Here is a 24179-nt window from a genome sequence, read left to right on the forward strand (position 1 = left end):
AGGAAGGAAGGAAGGAAGGAAGGAAGGAAGGAAGGAAGGAAGGAAGGAAGGAGGGAAGGAGGGAAGGAAGGAAGGAAAAACGATTTCGAATTTCACTCTTGTTGCCCAGGCTGGAGTGCAATGGTGCCATCTCCATTCACCACAACCTCTGCCTCTAGGTTCAAGCCATTCTTCTACCTCAGCCTCCCAAGTAGCTGGGATTATAGGCATGCACCACTAAGCCTGGCTAATTTTGTATTTTTTTTTTTTTTTAGTAGAGATGGGGTTTCTCCATGTTGGTCAGGCTGGTCTCAAACTCCTGACCTCGGGTGATCCAGCCGCCTTGGCCTCCAAAAGCGCTGGGATTACAGGTGTGAGCCAGTGTGCCTGGCCCACAAAAATGTTCTAAACATTTGAAATGAAAAATCCATACTGCACTTATATTTCAGTGTTTATTGTTGTTATACTCCAACATGTAATCTATTCTTGGACATATTTATGTCAAACCACAATTCCTGTAACTGTGTTTCTCTCATTTGAATACCTTATCAATGTGTACTGGATAATCGCTTGAAACCAGATTCTGGCATCTCTCTCGATTTCCAATCATCTTTCTGAATTCAAAGAGTCTATTATGGGAAAGAAGACAAAAAGGAAAAAATTCACCTTTTATATCACTTACTAGGCATATTATAATTGAGATTAACAGGAATTAAAAATTGGCAAATCCAGTTCATAAGCCATATTAAAATTTAATTTTGATCATTAAAGAAAGAGATTAGGCTGTTTTCCCCCCAAACTGGACCCCTTTTTTCTTTTTCAGAAAAATATGAGGCACAATATTGTTCAGAAAGTAATTAATATATATATATATATATAAGCCTTAAAATTAAAGGCACCAATCCTGAAATTCATTTTCTTTTTTTTTTTCCCCTGGAGACAGAGCCTTGGTCTGCCACCCAGGCTAGAGTGCAGTGGTGTGATCTCAGCTCACTACAACCTCTGCCTCCTGGGCTCAAGCAATTCTCCTGCCTCAACCTCCCGAGTAGGCATGTGCCACCGTGCTTGGCTAATTTTTGTATTTTTAGTAGAGACAGGGTTTCACCATGTTGGCCAGGCTGGTCTTGAACTCCTGACTTCGTGATCCGCCCACCTCAGCCTCCCAAAGTGCTGGGATTACAGGCATCAGTCACAGTTCCTGGATGAAAATTCATTTTCTTAAGTCCAGATTTTCCCATGAGCTACAGTGTAATCCAGTTTTAGAGCCATTACAAATTCAGGTTACCCCAAAAGACTCAATCCTTGGAAACTACATACAACTCTAATCGGCTTAATAATTACTGAAGTCAAAAATCTAGTCTGTGTTTCTGAGAGCTCTCTATTTAAAAAATCTGGGCCGGGCGCGGTGGCTCAAGCCTGTAATCCCAGCACTTTGGGAGGCCGAGGCGGGTGGATCACGAGGTCAAGAGATCGAGACTATCCTGGTCAATATGGTGAAACCCCGTCTCTACTAAAAATACAAAAAATTAGCTGGGCATGGTGGCGCGTGCCTGTAATCCCAGCTACTCAGGAGGCTGAGGCAGGAGAATTGCCTGAACCCAGGAGGCGGAGGTTGCGGTGAGCCGAGATCACGCCATTGCACTCCAGCCTGGGTAACATGAGTGAAACTCCATCTCAAAAAAAAAAAAAAAAAAAAAAAAAAAAAATCTGAATTATTTTTATAACAGTACAATTTATGATATTGGCTAAAATTTAAGAGAAATAACTAAAAAGACAAAAGAAAAAATAATCACATTTTACATAGTTTAATGTTTAATTTGCTGGATAATTGCTCTATATTTAAGAGTAAGGGATTTTATAACAAAGTTTTAAATGTTCATTAAAACAACAAATTTGGAACAAGTATTCAGGAAAAAAATTGCTTGCCTTTTGAGATCTTCTGGCCTTCCCCATCCTCTGATAAAAAGTTTTGTTAGGAGAAGTCTCCGGTATAGGATATCTAACTTGCTCACACCCATCGGTAGCAAACAAGCATCTATAAAACAAAATTTAAAATGGCTTTAAAATATTTTACTTTTTTCAGGGGAGCAGGTCAATTTTCTAACCATTTCTTTGACTATCAGGTAAAATTAAAGATTGAGACTAAATCCTTGATTTTATTCCTTTGGAAACAAAATACAAGATTTGGGGGAAAAAAAAAAAGAGCTGGGTTGAAAATAGAGAAGATGTACAGTCTCGAACCTAAACTGTGAATTCCTCTAGGGTAGGATCTTCCCATCCTCAGTACAGTTGCTGAAATAAATACCCCCTATTTGCTGGATAACAATAGCAAGGGATACAATACGTGGCAGTGCATTATCTGCCAGGCAGCACTATCTTAAGAACTACAAACTCACACACAGGTTCTCCTTAAAGCTACCAACAATTTTGAGGAAGCATTTATTATCCCAATTATACAGACAAGAAAACTGAGGCACAGAGAGTATAGATAATTTACCCAAGGTCACAAAACTAGTGGGAAACACAGCTGAAGATCTAACTATAACACTCCACTCTCCTCTACTATGTTACAGTGAATGAAAAATAATAATTGATCACTGCTACTACTTATATACCATTTATCTATCTTCCCAAATATTTCTAAAGATTTTTAAGTATCTACCTCCATCTTGTCAAACTGAATGGCATGGTTTTGATTTATGGGCAAAACCTAATTCAGATTCAGGGTTTACTCCATTTAAATAAATGAAAAATAAAAATTTGCATTTCCCTTTTTTTTCATTGTTTTATTTTTTCCCTCAGATCTTAGGAAATCTGCATTTGCATCAATGAGCTTAAGAAGTACTTACCCATTGCTTCAGATTTTTTTTGAAACCATCCCTTATATCATATATTTTTACTTTTTCATTTTTTAACAAGCTGTACGATCAACTTAATATTCCTCTTTGTTTGCCTAGGTATACAATGTAATCCCCCATCAACTGGGCGGCATTTAACTTGTTTTTACGGTTGTACCAGCAAAACCAAGTCATTCATGTTGCCTCTCATAATTCTCAGTACCAAGGACAAATATTTACTAGCTAATGCACTTGTTAGGCAATACAACCTATAGCCAGAGTATAGCATTAAGTGTTTTTTTAATACCACCGTCTCTCTTTTTCTCAGTTTCCGTGTGCTATTCAATGACTCTTTGATAAAAGTGTGGTTTTGGCATAGTAACGCTTGAAAAAATGTACTGCATATACTGTTTTGTTATTATACTATTTATGTCTACCACTACAAATAAATAAATGTATTATTAGACTCCTATAAATTATCACCCATCCAGTGTTAAGTGCAGTTCACCATAGCTGAACCATCCCCGGGTGGCTTCATAAGTTCCTGAACTTGTAAGAATATGTATCATTTCTTTCATTCTATACATATTTATTAACTACTTATTATATTCCAATAATTATTTTAGGCCCTGTGCCACAAGAATGACCAAGGAATGGTCTTGTTCTCATCAATCTCATATTTTAGTGGAGGGAAAATAATTAAAAATAAAAAACTATCAAAATAAATAAGAGTAGAAGATAATATAATAAAATAAAACAAGGCAATGTGATAACAACTAGAAGGCTCTTTTGGTAATCGAAAAAAAAAAAAAAAATCCTCAGAGGTACTAAAAACGTAATACAGATGCTCCTGAACCTACAATGGGATTGTATCCCAATAAACCCATCATAAATAAAAAATATCATATGTGGAACATACATTTAATACCCTGACAAACCTATGGTCAAGTCAAAACAATCATAAGTCAAACCATCAGAAGTTAAAGACTATATGTATTTAAGCCAAGTGCTGCAAGACAAGGAGCACCAGTCTTTAAATTGCAAATCTCATTAAAATCATGTTAACTCTTGAAATCTATCCATTACTATGTTCCAATGAAATTTGCTGAAAATTATCTACTCAGTGGGTCAAGCACAAGTACAGATAATTCATATAAGGGAAAGGCAAGAAAAAATAACTACATACTCTTCTTTGTTTTTAAATTCAAAAATGCTCACTGTAAAATCTTTAAATTCAATACAAAGGGATACATAGTAAAAATAGGGAAAATAATCCCCTTCTAATCACTTTTTTTGAGATGGAGTCTCGCTCTGTTACTCAGGTTAGAGTGCAGTGGTGTGATCTTGGCTCACTACAACCTCTGCCTCCTTGGTTCAAGCAATTCTCCTGTCTCAGCCTCCCAAATAGCAGGGACTATAGGTAATCGCCACCACGCCTGGATAATTTTTGTGTTTTTAGTAAAGATGGGGTTTCACTGTGTTGGCCAGACTGGTCTCGAACTCCTGACCTCAGGTGATCCATCTGTGTCGACTTCTCAAAGTCCTGGGATTACATACGTGAGCTACTGCACCTGGCCCCTTTCCAATCACTTCTAATTTTACTTTTCAGGCATATCTAGTGCTAACAGTATGGATTCTACTCTTTCTGATCTTTTTCTTGTTGATGTTATTTACTTACCTACACACACTGTCTTGCTCTGTTTTGTGTTGCTACAAGAGAATAACACAAGCTGGGTAATTTATAAAGAAGAGAAATTTACGTCTTAAAATTCTGGAGGCTGGAAGTCCAAGGTTGAGGGGTAAACATTTGGTGAGGACCTTCTTGCTGCATCATAACATGTGGAAGGCATCACATGATAAGAGAGCAACAGAGAATTAAACTCACTTTTTTTTTTGGATACAGTCTCGCTCTGTAGCCCATGCTGGAGTGCGGCGGCACGATCTAGGCTCACTGCAACCTCTGCCTCCTGGGTTCAAGCTATTTTCCTGCCTCAGCCTCCGGAGTAGCTGGGACTACAGGTGCACGCCACCATACCCGGCTAACTTTTTGTATTTTTAGTAGAAGCGGAGTTTCACTGTTTTAGCCAGGATGGTCTCGATCTCTGCACCTCGTGATCTGCCAGCCTTGGCCTCCCGAAGTGTTGGGATTACAGGCATAAGCCATTGCACCCGGCCTGAACTTTTATAGCAAGCCCACCCTCTAGATAACTAATTCACTTCTAAAATAATACCATTAATCCATCCATGAGGATAGAGCCCTCGTAACCTAATCACTTCTTATTAGGACCCACCTCCCAACACTGTTGTATTGGAGATTATGTTCCAACATGGGAACTATGAGGGACACATTTAAGCCATTGCACATACTTTTCAAAAAATATTACAAAAGTAGGATAAGCATGGTGGCTCACACCTGTAATCCCAGCACTATGGGAGGCCAGGCGGGTGGATCACAAGGTCAAGAGATTGAGACCATCCTGGCCAACATGGTGAAACCCTGTCACTACTGACAACACAAAAAATTAGCCGGGCGTGGCGAAGCATGCCTGTAGTCCCAGCTGCTTGGCAGGCTGAGGCAGTAGAATTGCTTGAACCTGGGAGGTAGAGGCTGCAGTGAGCCGAATCATGCCACTGCACTCCAGCCTGGTGACAGAGCAAGACTCTGTCTTGGAGGGTGGGGGTTGGGGGTGGATGGAGGGGAAGGAAGGAAGGGAGGAAAGGAAGAAGTGATGAAGAGAAGCTTCTCCACTTTACTCTGTTTATTTTTATATTGCCTTAGTTCTGCCAAAAACATATTACTTTTGTACATTGAACACTCAAATAAATACATTGCCAATGGAATATTTTATAAATCATGATGTAAATTGTATAATATAAAATATAAAAGTCATTGTAGAATTTTAAACATAAAAACGACAGCTGTAGTTGTAGAACTATTTGAAAAATACTTAAAACAGAAAGTAGATTTATAACAATCCAAGTTTATAAAATATTTCTAGAGTTTTAAAGGTTTTACTGTTGAAAATTTTGTGGGTACACAGTAGCTGGATGTATTCATAGATTTCTAGATTTAAAAAATAGGAATTAGAAAGCAGTAGAGAGAAAATGTTTCTGGAAAAATGGTTACTAAAGAGAAGAAAAATACTCTATTTTATAATGACCTCCAATGAGAAAAAGGAATTTAATATTTTAAAGAACTAAATTTGAATACTTTTACAGTGTATTGAGGAGTTCTACTGATGTGACGAGATGGATTTGATTATATAAACATTTAAGCATACAGAATGCATGTAAATATAATTTTTAAAATTAATGGAATGGTAGAAGCTTTTTGCTATAAATCTGACAAAGACTTAAAACCCTGATTCTATAGTAGGTATAGCACTTATATTTTCAAAGAGCTGTTTAAGTACCTTATATATTCTAACTTAAATCACATACCAATTATTTGAGATAAGCATTATGAATACCCCCAGTTTACAGATGAATTACAGAAAGGCTAAGTAACTTGTTGGAAGTCTTATAGTAAGAAGTTGACCCAAATTGGCTCTTGAGTCTGTTCTCTTAGCTATTGTGATATACCACATGTTAAACACAGACACTTGTCGGCTTACAATATGGTTACATCCTGATAAACCCCATTGTAAATAGAAAACATTGTTAAGTTAAAAATGTACTTAAAACTCCAGTGAACCCACTGTAAGGTTGAAAAATTGTAACTTGGAACCACTGTAAGTCTAAGTGTTTCTCAGATTATAATGAGGTTATATTCTATAAATTGATCATAAGGTTGAAACATCAACTTTATGGTAAGTATGTAAGTCAAACTATTTACTCAAAGTAAATGTAAAACAGTTAAATGTGAACAATTAATCTACAGAATCAATAAAAACTAAAACCAAGTATTTATCATAATAATAAATATAAATGATCTAAATTTACCTATTAAAATAAAAAGTTGAGGTAGATCTGTATACACTGAATTTGAAAGAGGCTGCAGATGTTTATAAATAAGAGGAGGAAGAACACTGAACAAATAATTAGCAGTTACTCTCTTCCATGTTTAAAAAAACACCAAAAAACATGTCTACATGTATAAATGGATAGAACAAGGTATTAAACTATTAACAATAGTGGCTGGGCTCAGTGGCTCAGCAGTCTGGAAGGCCGAGGCGGGCAGATCACGAAGTCAGGAGTTCAAGACCAGCCTGGCCAACATGGTGAAACCCTGTTTCTACTAAAAATACAAAAATTAGCTGGGCATGGTGGTGGGTACCTATAATCCCACCTACTCAGGAGGCTGAAGCAAGAGAATTGCTTGAACTTGGGAGATGGAGGTTGCAGTGAGCCGAAGTCGAACCACTGTACTCCAGCCTGGGTGACAGTGCGAGCCTACGTCTCAAAAAAAAAAAAAAAAAAAAAGGAGCTGGTACCATTCCTTCTGAAACTATTCCAAAGAATACAAAAAGAGGGAATTCTTCCCAAATCATTTTATGAGACCAACATCATCCTGATTCCAAAACCGGGCAGAGACTCAACAAGAAAAGAAAACTCAGGCCAATATCCATGATAAACATAGATGCAAAAATCTTCAATAAAATACTGACAAGCCGATTGCAACAGCACATCAAAAAGCTTATCCATCATGATCAAGTAGGCTTCATCCCGGGGATGCAAGGCTGGTTCAACATACGCAAGTCTATAAACGTAATCCACCACATAACAGAACCAAAGACAAAAACCACATGATTATCTCAATCGATGCAGAGAAGGCCTTCGACAAAATTCAACAGCCCTTTATGCTAAAAACCCTCAATAAGCTAGGTATCGATGGAACGTATCTCAAAATAATAAAAGCTATTTATGACAAACCAACAGCCAATATCATACTGAATGGGCAAAAACTGGAAGCATTCCCCTTGAAATGTGGCACCAGACAAGGATGCCCTCTCTCACCACTGCTATTCAATATAGTATTAGAAGTTCTAGCCAGAGCAATCAGGCAAGAAAAAGAAATAAAGGGTATTCAATTATGAAAGGAGGAAGTCAAATTTTCTCTATTTGCAGACGACATGATTGTATATCTAGAAGACCCCATTGTCTCAGCCCCAAATCTCCAGAAACTGATAAGCAACTTCAGCAAAGTCTCAGGATATAAAATCAATGTGCAAAAATGACATGCATTCCTATACACCAATAACAGACTTAAAGAGAGCCAAATCAAGAACAAACTTCCATTCACAATTGCCACAAAGAGAATAAAATACCTAGGAATACAACTAACAAGGAACGTAAAGGACCTCTTCAAGGAGAACTACAAGCCACTGCTCAACGAAATAAGAGAGGACACAAACAGATGGATAAACATTCCACGTTCATGGTTAGGAAGAATCAATATCGTGAAAATGGCCATACTGCCCAAAGTAATTTACAGATTCAATGCTATCCCCATCAAGCTACCAATGACCTTCTTCACAGAACTGGAAAAAACCACCTTAAACTTCATATGGAACCAAAAGAGAGCCCGCATAGCCAAGTCAATTCTAAGCAAAAAGAACAAAGCGGGAGGCATCACACTACCAGACTTCAAACTATTCTACAAGGCTACAGTAATCAAAACAGCACGGTACTGGTACCAAAACAGAGATATAGGCCAATGGAACAGAACAGAGGTCTCGGAGGCAACACAACATATCTACAACCATCTGATCTTTGACAAACCAGACAAAAACAAGCAATGGGGAAAGGATTCCCTGTTCAATAAATGGTGTTGGGAAAGCTGGCTAGCCATGTGCAGAAAGCAGACACTGGACCCCTTCCTGACACCTTACACTAAAATTAACTCCAGGTGGATTAAAGACTTAAACATAAGACCTAACACCATAAAAACCCTAGAAGAAAATCTAGGCAAAACCATTCAGGACATAGGTGTAGGCAAGGACTTCATGACCAAAACACCAAAAGCATTGACAACAAAAGCCAAAATAGACAAATGGGACCTAATCAAACTCCACAGCTTCTGCACGGCAAAAGAAACAGTCATTAGAGTGAATCGGCAACCAACAGAATGGGAAAAAATTTTTGCAGTTTACCAATCTGACAAAGGGCTGATATCCAGAATTTACAAAGAACTACAACAGATTTACAAGAAAAAAACTAACAAGCCCATTCAAAAGTGGGCAAAGGATATGAACAGACACTTTACAAAAGAAGATATATATGAGGCCAACAAACATATGAAAAAATGCTCATCATCACTGGTCGTCAGAGAAATGCAAATCGAAACAACATTGAGATACCATCTCACGCCAGTTAGAATGGTGATCATTAAAAAATCTGGAGACATCAGACGCTGGAGAGGATGTGGAGAAATAGGAACACTTTTGCACTGTTGGTGGGAGTGTAAATTAGTTCAACCATTGTGGAAGACAGTGTGGCGATTCCTCAAGGACCTAGAAATAGAAATTCCATTTGACCCAGCAATCCCATTACTGGGTATATATCCAAAGGATTACAAATCGTTCTACTATAAGGACACGTGCACACGAATGTTCATTGCAGCACTGTTTACAATAGCAAAGACTTGCAACCAACCCAAATGCCCATCGATGATAGACTGGATAGGGAAAATGTGGCACATATATACCACAGAATATTATGCAGTCATCAAAATGATGAGTTTGGGTCCTTTGTAGGGACATGGATGAACCTGGAAACCATCATTCTCAGCAAACTGACAGAAGAGCAGAAGATCAAACACCGCATGTTCTCACTCATAGGCGGGTGTTAAACAATGAGAACACATGGACACAGGGAGGGGAGCACTACACACTGGGGTCAGTTGGGGGGAAACAGGGGAGGGACGGTGGGGGGTGGGGAGCTGGGGAGAGATAGCAAGGGGAGAAATGCCAGATGTAGGTGATGGGGAGGAAGGCAGCAAATCACACTGCCACGAGTGTGCCTATGCAACAATTTTGCATGTTCTTCACATGTACCCCAAAACCTAAAATGCAATAAAATAAATAAATGGGGAAAAAGAAAAAAAAAACAGGAAAAAAAAAATATTCTAAATGTTTCTTCTGTCCTACAAGTTTTGTATTAGAATTGCATTTCAGGAACGAATGCATCTAATATTTCGCAGAGACTTATTCATTTGCAATAGAATATGCATCTTTCTACCATACGATGCCACTCCTCTAATTTCTTTAAAGTTAAGCCTATCAGAAACCAAAGGTGAAAAATCATGAAGTGAGAAAGTGCTATGTATGTTACTACCTTTATAGGATTAAGCTTTTCAACCTGTACTATCCTAAATATTTTTATAATTCTGTCTTTAAAACAGATTTAAAATTTTTTTTTAAACAGATTTCTGATTATATTTGAATAACATTTTTCCAAAACAGCCTTAATAGTATACCTAATTGGGAGAAAATACTGATTTTAAGGTGCAAAAAAACTAAAGAGTATTTTTAATACAACTTATACTATGTATATCTAATGACTGGCAGGCTACCCATTAGAATTCCTCATGGAAAAATAATAGATGATATAAACATAAAATTTTAGTTTCCATTTTAATATGTTTCCAAATAGTATCTGAAAAGAATGCTATAAAAAGACTAGAAAAGGGACTCCGAAAAGTTTTTCCACAAAGAGCTGGATAGTACATATGACAGGGCTTGCAGGACAAGAGGCAAAATGAAAGATATTATGTAGGTATTTTAGGTAACAAGAGTCACATGTTTTTCATTGAGGAAGTTCAAACTGTCATCAAAATAACTGAGTGTAATTTTTTGTAATGTAGAATAAATGAGAACAACAAACTTTTTTCTTGGGAGTTTGCTTAATTGAGATTCAAAGTTAGTACTCCATAATGAAACTGGGTACAAATGTTCAACTGTAAAAACTATTCCTAACTTGACAGTCATAGAAAAACAGGCAGGTTGACCAATAAGCCATAGCTTGCTGACCCCTGGGTTAGAAAAATCAAATAAATCATAGGTATGACACAAATATAACACCAATGTTATAAATGTAAAGATAAAACTATAAATCACTATAGTACAATTACAGGCCAGACGTGGTGGCTCATGTCTATAATCCCAACACTTTGGGAGGCTGAGGCAGGTGGATCACTTGAGGTCAGGAGTTGGTCAACATGGCAAAGCCCCATCTCTACTAAAAATACAAAAATTAGCTGGGTATGGAGGCACATGTCTTGTAATCCTAGCTACTTGGGAGGCTGAGGCAGGAGAATCACTTGAACCTGGGAAACGGAGGCTGCAGTGAGCCAAGATTACACTCCACTGCACTCCAGCCTGGGTGACAGAACAAGATTTCATCTCAAAATAAAATAAAATAAGTCAGGCACAGCGGCTCAAGCTTGTAATCCCAGCACTTTGGGAGGCCGAGGTGGGCAGATCACCTGAGGTCAGGAGTTCACGACTAACCTGACCAACGTGGAAAAGCCCGGTCTCTACTGAAAATACAAAAATCAGCTGGGTGAGGTGGCACTTGCCTGTAATTCCAACTACTTGGGAGATTGAGGCAGGAGAATCGCTTGAACCCAGGAGGTGGAAGCTGCGGTGAGCTGAGCTCATGCCATCGCACTCCAGCCTGGGCAATAAGAGAAAAACTACATCTCAAAAAAATAAAATAAAATAAAAAATTATCCCAACCCTATAAAATGGGCATATATAAACTGCAAATATTTATTTATTTTTCAATGTTTTCACAAGGCATACAAATATTTATTTTAAGGAAATTCTATAAAGTAGACCTAAAATTAATACTTTATCTAAAGTAAACACTAGTTATTTAATCAGCCATGCTTTGTTTGCCTCCTTAAAATTTAGAATTTGGTAACTAGAAGGCAGAAGCTTCTTCACTTCCTGGGTAATAAATACATAAAAGGTAGAAACTCTCAGTGTCCATCAACAGATGAATGGATAAGCAAAGTAAGCACATACAAACAATCACAAACACACACACAATAGGAATATATTCAGTCATACAAAGGAGGAACTTCTGGCACATGATACAAAATGGATGAACTCAGAGGACATTACACTAATGAAATAAGCCAGTCACAAAAAGCCAAATATTGTATGATTCCATTTAAACAAGATACCTAGAGTAGCCAGATTCATAGAAGCAGAAAGCAGAAGGATTATGGCTCAGACTGTGGGAAAGGAAAAGGGGGAAGTTACTGTTTAATGGGTAAAGAGTTTCAGTTTGGCAAGATGAAAACTGGAGATGGATGGTGGTGACAGTCGCACAACAATATAAATGTACTTACCTTTGAGCTACAGAGTTAAAATTATTAAGATGCTAAATTTTGTTAGTGTATTTTATCACAAGAAAATAAAACAAAATCGAATACAAAATAGAATTTGGGGTTAATGGTCTCCAAATAAAATTTTTGGGGGAAGCAAATTGAAGCTTTCTTTTCCTTTTGACAACTTTGTCAGTAAGCAGGAGTAGTTCACTATTCTTTTATTTATTTATTTTTTTGAGATGGAGTTTTTGCTCTTGTTGCCCAGGCTGGAGTGCAATGGCATGATCTTGGCTCACTGCAACCTCTGTCTCCTGGGTTCAAACAATTTTTCTGCCTCAGCCTCCCAAGTAGCTGGAATTACAGGCGTCAGTTACCACACCGAGCTAATTTTTGTATTTTAGTAGAGAAAGGGGTTGGTCAGGCTGGTCTCGAACTCCTGACCTCAGGTGATCCACTGCTTTAGCCAGAAGTAGTTTATCATCCTATTTATCTCAGAACAGAACTTGCCAGATGCCGTGGCTCACACCTGTAATCCCTGCACTTTGGGAGGGTGAGCCGGGTGAACTGATTGAGCTCAGTTCAAGACAAGCCTAGGCAACATGGTGAAATCCCGTCTCTACAATAAATACAAAAAATTAGCCAGGTGTGGTGGCACATGCCTGTGGTCCCAGCTATTTGGGAGTCTGAGGTGAGACGATTGCTTGAACTCAGCAGGCAGAGGCTACAGTGAGCCAAGATCACATCACTGCACTCCAGGCCTGGGTGAGAAGAGTGAGACACCATCCCCAACAAAAATAATAAATTGGTGCAGTGGTCAGTGGTGTGTGCCTGTAGTCCCAGCTACTTAGAAGGCTGAGGTGGGAGGGTCGCTTGAGCCTGGGAGAGCAAGGTGGCAGTGAGCTATGATCATGCTATTTCACTCCAGTGTGAGCAACAGAGACTCTGTTTCAAAAAAAAACCAAACCAAACCAAACCAAACCAAACAAAAAAACAACAACAGAACTTAAGGTTAATAATATTCTCTTCAAAAAAGACCACTGCATAAGTTAAATAGTTGGAAGCTTTTAATAATGAAGCCCTTTAAAGAAAAGAATCTGAGGAATAAATCTTTTGTATCTAGTTTGTTTCCTCTATCTTCTTCCCTTTTCCTTGGAGATTACCTTCTAAGAACCCAGCTTAGTTGCGTTTTCTGCTTTGGGATCTCATCTGGCTGCAATCGAAGTGTCAGCAGGGCTGCATTTTCATTTGCAGGCTTGAAAAGACAAGAACGCACTTCCAAAGCTTACTCAGGTTGAAGGCAGAATTCATTTTTTTTTTTTGGCTTTGGGACTGTGAGCTTCAATTTTTTTTTTTTTTTTTTTTTTTTTTTGCTGTTTGTCAGTCAGAGGCCAGCCTCTGCTCTTGGAGGCTATCCACAGCTCTCTGTCACATGGCTCTCTTCATAGGAAGTTCACAACATGGCAGCTTATTTCTTCAAGGCCAGCAGGAAATTAAGTGTGAGCCACAGGAGTCATACCTTTGCCATGTAACATAATCACGGGAATGACAGCCAATCACCTTTGCCATATGGCTATTGGTTAGAAAGCAAATCATGGGTTCTGCCAAAACTCAAGGAAGAAGATTACGCAAAAATATAAACATCACAACTGGGAGAAACCAATTGTACTTCTTAGCCTTTGAGTAGAGTGTCTAGGCTGGCACCCTCAATATCAGATGTTACTTACTTTCTTCACATTTTCCTACCGGTAGGGGGGAAAGAACCCCCAAACTCTACAGACTTGAATAAACATTTGTTTATAAGCAAATGATCTTTTTAAATCAGCAAGGCGTGGTAGCTCACATCTGTAATTCCAGCAGTTTGGGAGGCCGACATGGGAGAATCACTTGAGCCCAGGAGTTTGAGACCAGCCTGGGCCACATGGAGAAACCCCGTCTCTATGAAAAGTACAAAACTTACCTGGGTGTGGTGGTGTGCGTCTGGGTAGTCCCACCTACTTGAGAGGCTGAGGCAGGAGGATTGCTTGAGCCTGGGAGGCAGAGGTTGTAGCGAGCCAGAATCACACCACTGCGCTCTAGCCTGGGTGACAGAGGGACAGGACAGGATGGGAGGGGATGAAAAGGGAGGGGAGAGTTGGGGAGGGGATAAGAGATTGTCTAAATCTTGTTTATATATTTTCATTCACTTAATACTCTTGTCAGAAATAAACAAAAAAACCCAAAACAAAGCAAAAACACTTGCCTCTTAAAATTTTGTTTTTTAATCATGAAACAAATGATAAAAGGCAAACTAACTTCTGAAATGTTGTCTTCATTATATATTTTCTACTTTAGTGCAATTATGACAATCACGTAAGTGTATGTAGTATATATTTAAATTGTTTGACTAGTTTTTTTCTTGTAGAGTGCATGTCAGTGTGGAATAATAGAGTGTGTCTGGGCCAGGAGCGGTGGCTCATGCCTGTAATCACAGCACTTTGGGAAGCCAAGGCGGGTGGTTCACTTGAGGTCAGGAGTTCAAAACCAGCCTGGCTAACATGGTGAAACCAGGTCTCTACTAAAAATACGCAAAAATTAGCCAGGTGTGGTGGTGGGCGCCTGTAATCCCAGCTACTTGGGAGGCTGAGGCAGGAGAATTGCTTGAATCTGGGAGGCGGAAGTTACAGTGAACTGATGTGGTGCCACTACACGCCAACCTGGACAACAGATATCTGGTATTTGGCCTCAGTTCCTGGCATGAAGTTCCTAAAACCCTTGGTATTTTTGAAGTGATGAGTCTCTTTTTTATGCTAAATAGGCAATTCACTGTGGGCCCACTGAAGGCTTCAGAATCAGGGCTAGCCACCAGAAAGGCCAACTACATGAATAGAGGGTTAGAACTTTAGGCCCCTCTGACCTCCAGAGAGAAGGGAGCTGGAAAGTGGGTTCAATCACATGGCCAAAGATGGAATCAGTCATGCCTACTAATGAAACTCCAATAAAAACTCTGACACTAAACCTTGGTAGAGCTTTCTGGTTGATGAACACCTTGGTGTGTCAGGAAGGAGATACTCCCTGACTCCATAGGAAGAGGCCAGGCAGTTCCACATTCATTCCTATACCTTCCCTCATGTTTCTCTTCATTGGGCTGCTCCTGATTTGTATTCTTTATAATAAACCTATAATCATAAATATAGCTGTTTCCTGAGTTCCGAATCATTCTAACAAATTATAGACCAACAGGGTTCTCAGGAACTCCTAAATTTTTAGCCAAGTTGATTAGCTGGATGAAGAACTGAGCCCTTAACTTGTGGAGTCTGCATTAACTCTGGGTGGTTAGTGTCATAATTGGGAACTGAAGTACACCCAGTTGGGTTAGAAACGGAATAGATTATTCTTTACCAAAATTCTGACTAGTGTTACATATTCCAAATAATATGCCAACTCTTTGGATATACTGGGGGAGGGAAGGTTCTATGGCTTGAGGAAATATAATTCTAGATGATATTAATTTTAATTATTTTATTCTCTAGGTCTTTCTGGAATTGTTAAAATACACAGCATCAATACATCTTTTGCATACATTCATTAAAGTGCAGTAGAACAGTGGCATGTCATATTGTGCAAGTCTTCAGTGTCTTTTTTTTTTTTAAGACAGGGTTTTGCTCTGTTGTCCAGGCTTCAGTGTGAGTGGGGCAATCATGGCTCACTATAGCCTCAACCTCCTAGGCTTAAGTAATCCACTCAGTGCAGCCTCTAGAGTAGCTGGGACCACAGGCACAGGTCACCTTCCTTGCATGGATAATTTCTTTCTTTCTTTTTTTTGAAATGGAGTCTGGCTCTTGTCACCCAGGTGGGACTGCAATGGCATGATCTTGGCTCACTGCAACCTCCGCCTCCCAGGTTCAAGCAATTCTCCTGCCTCAGCCTCCCAAGTAGCTGAGATTATAGGCATGCACCACCACTCCTGTAATTTTTGTATTTTTAGTAGAGATGGGGTTTTACCAGGTTGGCCAGGCTGGTCTTGAACTCCTGACCTCAGGTGATTCATCCGCCTTGGCCTCCCAAAGTGCCGGGATTACAGGTGTGAGGCACCACACCTGGCCTAATCTATTTTTTATACAGATGAGCGTCTTGCTATGTTGACCAGGTTGGTCTTGAACTCCCGAACTCAAGCAATCATCCCACTTCAGTCTCTCAAGTGCTGAGATTACAGGCAGGAGCAACTACACCCAGCTAAGATTTCACTGCCTTTTGCAATGTATTATAGGCCACTTCTCACTTCTTTTCTTTTTCTTTCTTTCTTTCTTTTTTTTTTTTTTTTTTTGAGACTAAGTTTCGCTCTTGTTGCTCAGGCTAGAGTGCAATGGCACGATCCTGGCTCACCGCAACCTCTGCCTCCAGGGTTCAAGCAATTCTCCTGCCTCAGCCTCCCAAGTAGCTGGGATCACAGGCATGCGCCACCACACCCGGCTAATTTTGTATTTTCAGTGAGACGAGATTTCTCCATGTTGGTCAGGCTAGCCTTGAACTCCTGACCTCCAGTGATCCACCCGCCTTGGCCTCCCAAAGTGCTGGGATCACAGGCATGAGTCACCACACCCGGCCTACTTATTTTCTTAACATGGTAGAAAATGAACCAGGGACATCATCTTCCTTTCTAACATCCACGGCATCAATAACAATAAATGGAATCCATGATAGTAAAATAAAATTTTAAATCCTTGCTAGGCTGGGTGTGGTGGCTCACATCTGTAATCCTAGCACTTTGGGAGGCTGAGTAGGGAGGATTGCTAGAGCTCAGGAGTTTGAAACCAGCCTGGGCAACATAGTGAGACGCTGTATCTTAAAAGAAAAAAAAAAAACAATCCTCGACAGGTACCGTGGCTCATGCCTATGATCCCAGCACTTTGGGAGGCCAAGACGGGAAGATCACTTGAGCCCAGGAGCGCAAGACAAGTCCCGGCAACACAGTGAGACCCTGTCTCTACAAAAAAATTTGGAAATCTAGCCAGGTGTGGTGGTGCAGGTAGTCTCAGATACTCGGGAGGTTGAGGTGGGAGGACTGTGTAAGCCTGGGAAGTTGAGGCAACGGGGAGCATGGTAGCACCATTGCACTCCAGCATGCGTAACAGAGCAAGATCCTGTCTCAAAAAAAACAAAACAAAACAAAAATCCAATACTTACATTCTACAGTAAGAAGAAAAGTAATATACTGCTCTATTTTCCTAAATTTTGATATTCTTCTAGGTCAGTAGATAAAACCAAGGTAAGACAAAAATATAGAATTAGAAAGTTGCAAAGGAAGCAAGAAAGGACCTAAGTATAATGAACTTTTCAAATATTTTGTGTAAAGTACTATATTTATTATTTGTCTAAATTGTTTACTTATTTCTAGTTTTCAATCCAAACTAGAAAGCCTTCCCAGTGGCTGGTGCCTGTAAACCCAGCACTTTGGGAGGCCGAGGTGGGCAGATCACCTGAGGTCAGGAGTTCGAGACCGACCTGGCCAACATGGTGAAACTATGTCTCTACTAAAAATATAAAAATCAGTCAGGTGTGGTGGTGGGTGCCTGTAATCCCAGCTACTTGGGAGGCTGAGGCAGGAGAATCTCTTGAACCTGGGAGGTGGAGACTGCAGCGAGTTGATATTGTACACCATTGCATTCCAGCTTGGCAATGAGAGCAAAGCTCCATCTCAAAAAAAAAAAAAAAAAAAAAAACCAAAGAAAAAAGAAAACCTTCCCAAATCACTTTAATTTCCTGTATAATAGGCCACAAAAGTCAGCACTCCAAGCCGAGACACAGCATATTCCCTACTATATTTACCTGCTAGTAAGCAACTAATAAATGAGAAACAGAAAGTAAATCAAACGCACATATAGGTTAGTATAAATTTGGTTCTGAGATTTGGGGTTCTACCAATCTTCTTAAATCCCATTTCACCTCTAAGAACAACATAAAAAACTCAGTTTTTGTGGAACTCTCTAAACACGTAGGTCTTTCTAGACAGGGCTAGCTGGGTCCAGGGTATCCAGTGCCACCACGAACAGATAAAAATCCAAGTCCAGGGTGAACATAGCTCCAAATTATCAAAATGAGGCACCATTTGGAGCCATGCCAGATACTTAAACGTCCCAACTTCAGGATGGACAGACAACAATGAGCTTCTTCAGAAATAGAACCTATTTTTGAAGTATGTATCAAGCCAAAATGACACAATTATCAATGGGAAAGGTAAAAACAAAGTGAAACAAAAATAGAAGTTCTAATATAGTGCCAAGAAATAAAAAGTCTTTCCTAGATATGAGCTCTATTGCTAAAGTGACACTCATCATTTATTATGCTATCTAGTACTTTTATTTCCTGTCATTCTAGTACCTATTTAACAATGCAACACTAATTTTTTTCTGGACTTTTATCCTTACATTGGTGATATATATCTCAAAGGCATAAATTAAAATTTAAAAAATACTACCATTTACAAGAATGTATTCCCCTACCTAACAAAAAGACAGCTTTATAAGTTTACTTCTAAATAATGTCTGTACAAGTTTAAGTAGCTAAGAAAGGGTTTAGATACCTCAGATATCCAGTTAAAATCTACTTCCCTAGCTTCACAAATATAATTCAACAAATAGAATTTCTTTTAATCTTACACTAAACAAGAGTAGGAAAATAGGAAGTTTGTTTGAAAGGGGTGTGGGTATCTATTCCGGCCAGTCACCTAAGGAAATCCACCAAATGGATTGTCTCATATTCTTGAGTGAAACATTTGGGAAATAATCTAATCTCTTCAAATTTAGCTCCTCTTTTCCATGGGTTTTATAAAAATATATTGTTTTGTTTTTAAATGTTTGTTTGGATGTTATGGGTGTGTTCCTAAGAAACAGTTTTTCCTTTTTTTTTTTTTCCTACTGGTATAATACACTAAGCTTACTTAGATTTCACCAGCTGTACATGTACTCATTCCATGTGCTTTTATGGTCTGAAGTCATCACTTGGAGGCAACAATGGAAAAGAGCAGTGTTGGAGGGCTGGGATTCCTCCACTAGCTGTATGACCTTGAGTAAGCCACCTTAACCTATAAACAGGAAGTAATACCTGCCCTAATACATGATAGCCAATCATTTCACTTACACAAAAACTGAATATCTATTATATATTTTTATGAGATATGAAGGAAGATTCTTCTTGCCGTTTTGCCATTTTTCCCATAAGAAGCCTGGTGGTAAAGAGCACAGGCTTTAGAATCAGGAGTCCTGTTTCTTGAATTCTAGCTCTGTTGCTTGTTAGTTGTATGATTCCAGGCAAGTTACTTAATCTGCCTGCCTTCCATTTCTTTGTATGCCTGAGACAATTCCCACTTCAGAGGATAGTTTTAAGGATGAGATGAGGTAATTCAATGAGCATTCATCCAACATATAGGAACCATTGTGCTTACTGCTATACTGGATAAACATCCCCTTGTCCACCATATACGTGACATACATTGCTAGCCCTGGGATTAAAAACGACAATATAGTAAAGCGACATTATGGGAAGAAAATACTAAATTTTCTACCTAAGTATCTTCTTGGAACCAACAATAGGAATCTGACATGTTTTTGTGAGCTGTTACAAATGAATCTGCAAGAATGAATCCAAGTACAAAATATCAGGTCTTGATTTAGAAGATATTTCTGAACTAATAGCACGTTTCAAGTTAAGGTGTTCACCAGTGAACTTTGCCGGGCTGATGAACACAAGGTCACAAATGACAAGAAGATCAGAGTGATGGCATATACCATACACAACTGTGTAACCAGTATAGGACCTAGCGTAGGGTAAATGCTCATAAATATTAACTGAAAAAAATTAAGTTTGGTTTCCAACTCTGCCACTTCCCTAACGAGTGACTCTGGGTTAACTTGCCAGGATCTTAGTTTTCGGTAAAATAGAAATGTGTCTGCTTTGCCTATCTCATAGGATAGCTGTGATCAAATGAAATTACATGAGAATGTATCTAGCGCTAATAAAACGGTCATTTATGAGACACAGAATGACTACTGGCACCAGCTAGCCTACAAGCCTAATAGTAGAGATAAGACGTTAATGCATAACCACCAGGAAATAAACATGGAGATCCAGTGAAGAAATCCATCGCGTTTTCTAAAAATGTCACCTTCCTTGTGACGAAAGGAGCTGGTCATTGCTAGGCAGGTGTTGTGCATTTTTCAAATCACATGTTTCAGCACCAGGCTCTGCTGAGTGGCATTTTGCAAGGCTGAGCCCCCAGTAGGCACCGGCGCTGCTGGGGTGCGCACTGGGGACCTGCAGGTTACAAGTAGCGGATCCTACCCTTCAGGCCTGGCTCTGACAAGCACTCCAGGTAAGGCGCCTTTGCAGCTGGCCAAGCTAGAAAAGAGAGCTGGAAGCCACCTCCACCTTCTGCTGGGGAAAGGAACTGCCCGCCCTGTTGCCCCCATTACCTCGGACCTGCGGAGGGCGCCACGGACTCCAGCCTTGTCTCTCGCCCCAAGACTCACCCCGCGTTCTCGACCCCCGCGTCTCCCGCCAATCTCCGCGCCCCGGGTCCCTGCTTCCCGGCACGTACACGGCGCGCTAAGAGGCGCGGGCAGCTCGGCCCGGGCCGGCTACTTACTGGCTGCCTGGCGGGCGTCTGCGGTTGAACTGACCCAAGTCTCCCAGCACTGCCGCTCTCGAGGCTCCCTTTCGAGGACTCGACTTTAGTCAGAGCCCGAACAGCAACTCCCGTAGCCTTTCCAGGAACCGAAACGCTAGGTACCGCCGAAGGCGAAGAGGAGGAAAAAGGTCGAGACCGGGGCGGGGCGGCCGTTTGGACACGCCCCGAGCTCTCCTAGGTTCTCAGTCCCTGTCAGTCTGGGAAGCGCGGACCGGAGGAAGAGGCTGAGGACTCAACCTCCTTTCGCCCTGCGCCGTCCGGCCTCCCGCGTGACCCCCGCCTATGACCTCGGGGCGCTCCGCCCACTTCTGACCGTCAGATGCGCAGGCGCACTTGCAGGCTTGTTTTGCCAGCTTTACGCTACCCGGAATGGGGAAAAAGCAGGTGTCGCGAGAGTTGGGCGCACGACACCTTGGGCGCACGACACCTTGTAGGGGCTGTAAGTATGGCGGGCCTACATGTCGAGAGTGAACAGGAGCCGCTCTTGGGCGACACACCTGGAAACAGGTAAGCAGATCCTTGTGGAGGGACCCTTCAGCCTCCTGCGCTGTTGGGACTGGCTCCTTTCCGGGCATCAACCGTACTGGAACGAACCCTCGCTGCCAGAGGGGTGCCAGCGCAGTGGGAGCCGGCGGCCGGGTTGTGTGAGCCCAGGATATTCGCTCCCAACTTAGGGAAAAGTGCGTCTGGCCGCACGGTGCGACTAAGAGTCCGTGGGTTCGGGTGACGGGGCTAGAGAAACCCAGGCTGCTGCTTTCTGTTGCAGCAGCCAAGCCACCACATTCTGTATCTTCTGCGTTCCATATTTGGCCCTTTGTAGCTGATCACTTTCCATATTTCACATAAGTTCCAAAATGATGCTTTTAATGATACTTGAAGATGTCGGTCTTAGAATTGCCTGACAACTTCTTGATACTTTGTTAACAAGTAAACCTGTCTAAAATGAACTCACATTTGTCCTATGCCACATTTATAAATAAAGACTAATTTTAAGACATTGAAAGAATAACGCGTCAGTATTTTGATTCATGTAATTCTGGTTATTTTCATCCTGGTTTATGGACAGTGATTCAGAAATGTTTAACTTTTGTTTCTTACTGCATACTTATGTATTTTTAGCTTTAGGAAAACAATTATTATTTTATTTGAAATATATATATATAATTATCTCAGGTAAATTAATAAATTCAGTTAAATTTCAGCTGTCTATGACCATATTTTTACTCATTTGTTCCTCTCAAGTACCATCCTTTTTTGATCACTCTAACTCAAGACCCTTTGGAAAATGTATTTCTCTGGTCCTCAGTTTACTAAACAGTATATGGAATGCAGTTTTATCTTTACTTGATTTTATCTTGAGATCACTAAAACAAATGTCGATGCTGAAATGTATTTTAACAGGGTGATGTTCTTAGAGCCTATTGAGACATTTGGGACTGTTTGCTTCTATACTTTTTTATTTATTCTACGCTTTTTTGCTTTTTTTTTTTTTTTTTTTTTGAGATGGAGTCTCGCTCTGTGGTGCGATTTTGGCTCACTGCGATTTTCGCCTCCCAGGTTCAAGCCATTCTCCTGCCTCAGCCTCCCAAGTTACTGGGATTATAGGTGCAGGCCACCAGACCCAGCTAATTTTTGTATTTTTAGTAAAGACAGGGTTTCAGCATGTGGCCAGGCTGATCTTGAACTCCTAACCTCAAGCGATTCACCCACCTCAGCCTCCCAAAGGTGTGAGCCACCACGCTGGGCCCACTGCTATACTTTTTAAGTACTTATGCCTGCTTTTAGTTTTTCTGACTATTCTATTTCTGGCAGACTGTTCTGCATCATGTTTTTGAAATCTGGCAGCAACAGTTTTTTTTCTTGGTGTTGCTGTCACCATACTCTTTCCACCAGCTTTATTTTGGGGCTTCTTGTTTGTTATAGCTTTGATAACCTTGTATCTATGCTTAATATAATTGTGTGTCATTACAATCTGGAAGTTATGACTGAGAGCTAAATGTCTTTACTATTAGTTAAGTGCGTAAGCTTGAGTGCATGGACTTTGTGACATTTGGTTTTCTCAGAATTCTTTTTGCTTCTTCCTGGTTTTTAGCTATTTTCCAGAAAAATTGCAGATCCCTGAGTTATGGTTAAGTGTGGTCTTCTGGTACATTCTGTCACCTTGTACAAAAGAGAAATTATTTTCATACTCTTAACTTTGATTTGATCCAAGTAATTGATGCTCATTAGGATCTGTCCAAATTTAGGTGTTCCTGCCAATAATCAATACCTCTGATTGAGGTTCTAGATTCAGCATTTTAAAAACAAAAAAGGAATATTTTGAAAATAATCAATATGTCTTTAAAAACACAAGTATATTCCCTAGTAAAGTAAACCTATGTACAACTAGTTGGCAGGACCTATTCACTTTGAATATATTGCACAAACATGTCTGGGTCACCGCCAACCTTTCCTCACAAACAAGGTTGGTTGTTATTTGCTGGTCTGGTGGAGCTAGGCCTCTTGAATCCTCAGTGCTTCCCACTGACCCCCTCTATGGAGCTTTGCTTAAGACAACAGGAGTTGGCAAACATTACCTGTAAAGGCCCATATTGTAAATATTTTAGGCTGGTTCAGGGCAAGGGGCAAAATCGAAGATATTATATAGATATTTAGATAACCAGAAAACAAATTCCACAAAAATTTTTTGTAATGACATTTAAAATATAACAATAAATAAGTATAATGTAAGTCTGTTAATGAAAGGGATAGAATTTGGTGGGGGAGGGGATGACATTTTCCTTACTTGTACTTCAGAGTTGGTGTTTTCTGTCATCAAACTGATAACAAGTATTCATCTGTAAAAACCATTTGTAGCTCACAGGTTACTGATCCAATGTTACAAGTGGTTTCAAATTTTCCTTACAACCTTAGCCTAGTCTCTTTAAAATTTATATTATTAGGGCATCTGTCCTTCTAGAGTATATCTTTATAGAATATTTTCAGTTTGTCTTTTTATTTCTGTAACTGTTATACCACTACGTAGGCTCTTCTGTCAGTGAGCACACAATTCTTTCTTTTCTCTTTCTGTTTTGTTTTTTTTTTTTTTTTTTTTTTTTGTTTTTTTTTTAGACAGAGTCTCACTCTGTCGCCCAGGCTAAAGTACAATGGCAAAATCTTGGCTCACTGCAACCTCCACCTCCCTGCAACCCATGCCTTCCAGGTTCAAGTGATTCTCTTGCTTCAGTCTCCCAAGTAGCTGGGATTATAGCCGCCTGCCACCATGCCCAGCTAATTTTTGTACTTTTAGTAGAGTTGGGATTTCACCATGTTGCCCACGCTGGTCTCAGACTCCTGACCTCAAGTATCAAGTAGTCCACCTGCCTTGGCCTCCCAAACTGCTGGGATTACAGGTGTGAGCCACTGTGCCTGCCCATTGTTAAAT

General features: G+C 40.1%; 2 protein-coding genes across 14 annotated transcripts in view; one reads left to right on the plus strand and one right to left on the minus strand.

The window, feature by feature from the left end:
- The window catches only part of ABHD18 (abhydrolase domain containing 18), a 64152-nt gene extending 43118 nt beyond the window's left edge, over nt 1–21034 (minus strand). For 5 of the 10 annotated variants that reach the window (XM_032292327.1, XM_032292326.1, XM_032292325.1 and 2 more), the window contains exons 1-3: nt 20541–21014; nt 1906–2014; nt 524–608 (exon numbers count right to left, since the gene is read on the minus strand). In XM_032292327.1, the coding sequence (XP_032148218.1) occupies nt 524–608; nt 1906–1997 (177 nt within the window). In that variant the 5' untranslated portion in view covers nt 1998–2014; nt 20541–21014. Of the gene's footprint in view, nt 1–523; nt 609–1905; nt 2015–13253; nt 13925–20540 lie in introns of those variants that run through there. The other 5 variants (XM_032292329.1, XM_032292328.1, XM_032292320.1 and 2 more) reach the window with 3 other exon arrangements.
- Nucleotides 21035–21067: 33 nt separating this feature from the next.
- The window catches only part of MFSD8 (major facilitator superfamily domain containing 8), a 46440-nt gene continuing 43328 nt past the window's right edge, over nt 21068–24179 (plus strand). For 3 of the 4 annotated variants that reach the window (XM_032292315.1, XM_032292317.1, XM_032292316.1), the window contains exon 1: nt 21068–21262. In XM_032292315.1, the coding sequence (XP_032148206.1) occupies nt 21075–21262 (188 nt within the window). In that variant the 5' untranslated portion in view covers nt 21068–21074. The remainder of the gene's footprint in view (nt 21263–24179) is intronic. The other variant, XM_032292318.1, reaches the window with a different exon arrangement.

The sequence above is a fragment of the Sapajus apella genome, unplaced genomic scaffold, assembly GCF_009761245.1.
Source record: "Sapajus apella isolate SASKATOON/1434 unplaced genomic scaffold, GSC_monkey_1.0 scaffold27, whole genome shotgun sequence".
Lineage (NCBI taxonomy): Eukaryota > Metazoa > Chordata > Mammalia > Primates > Cebidae > Sapajus > Sapajus apella.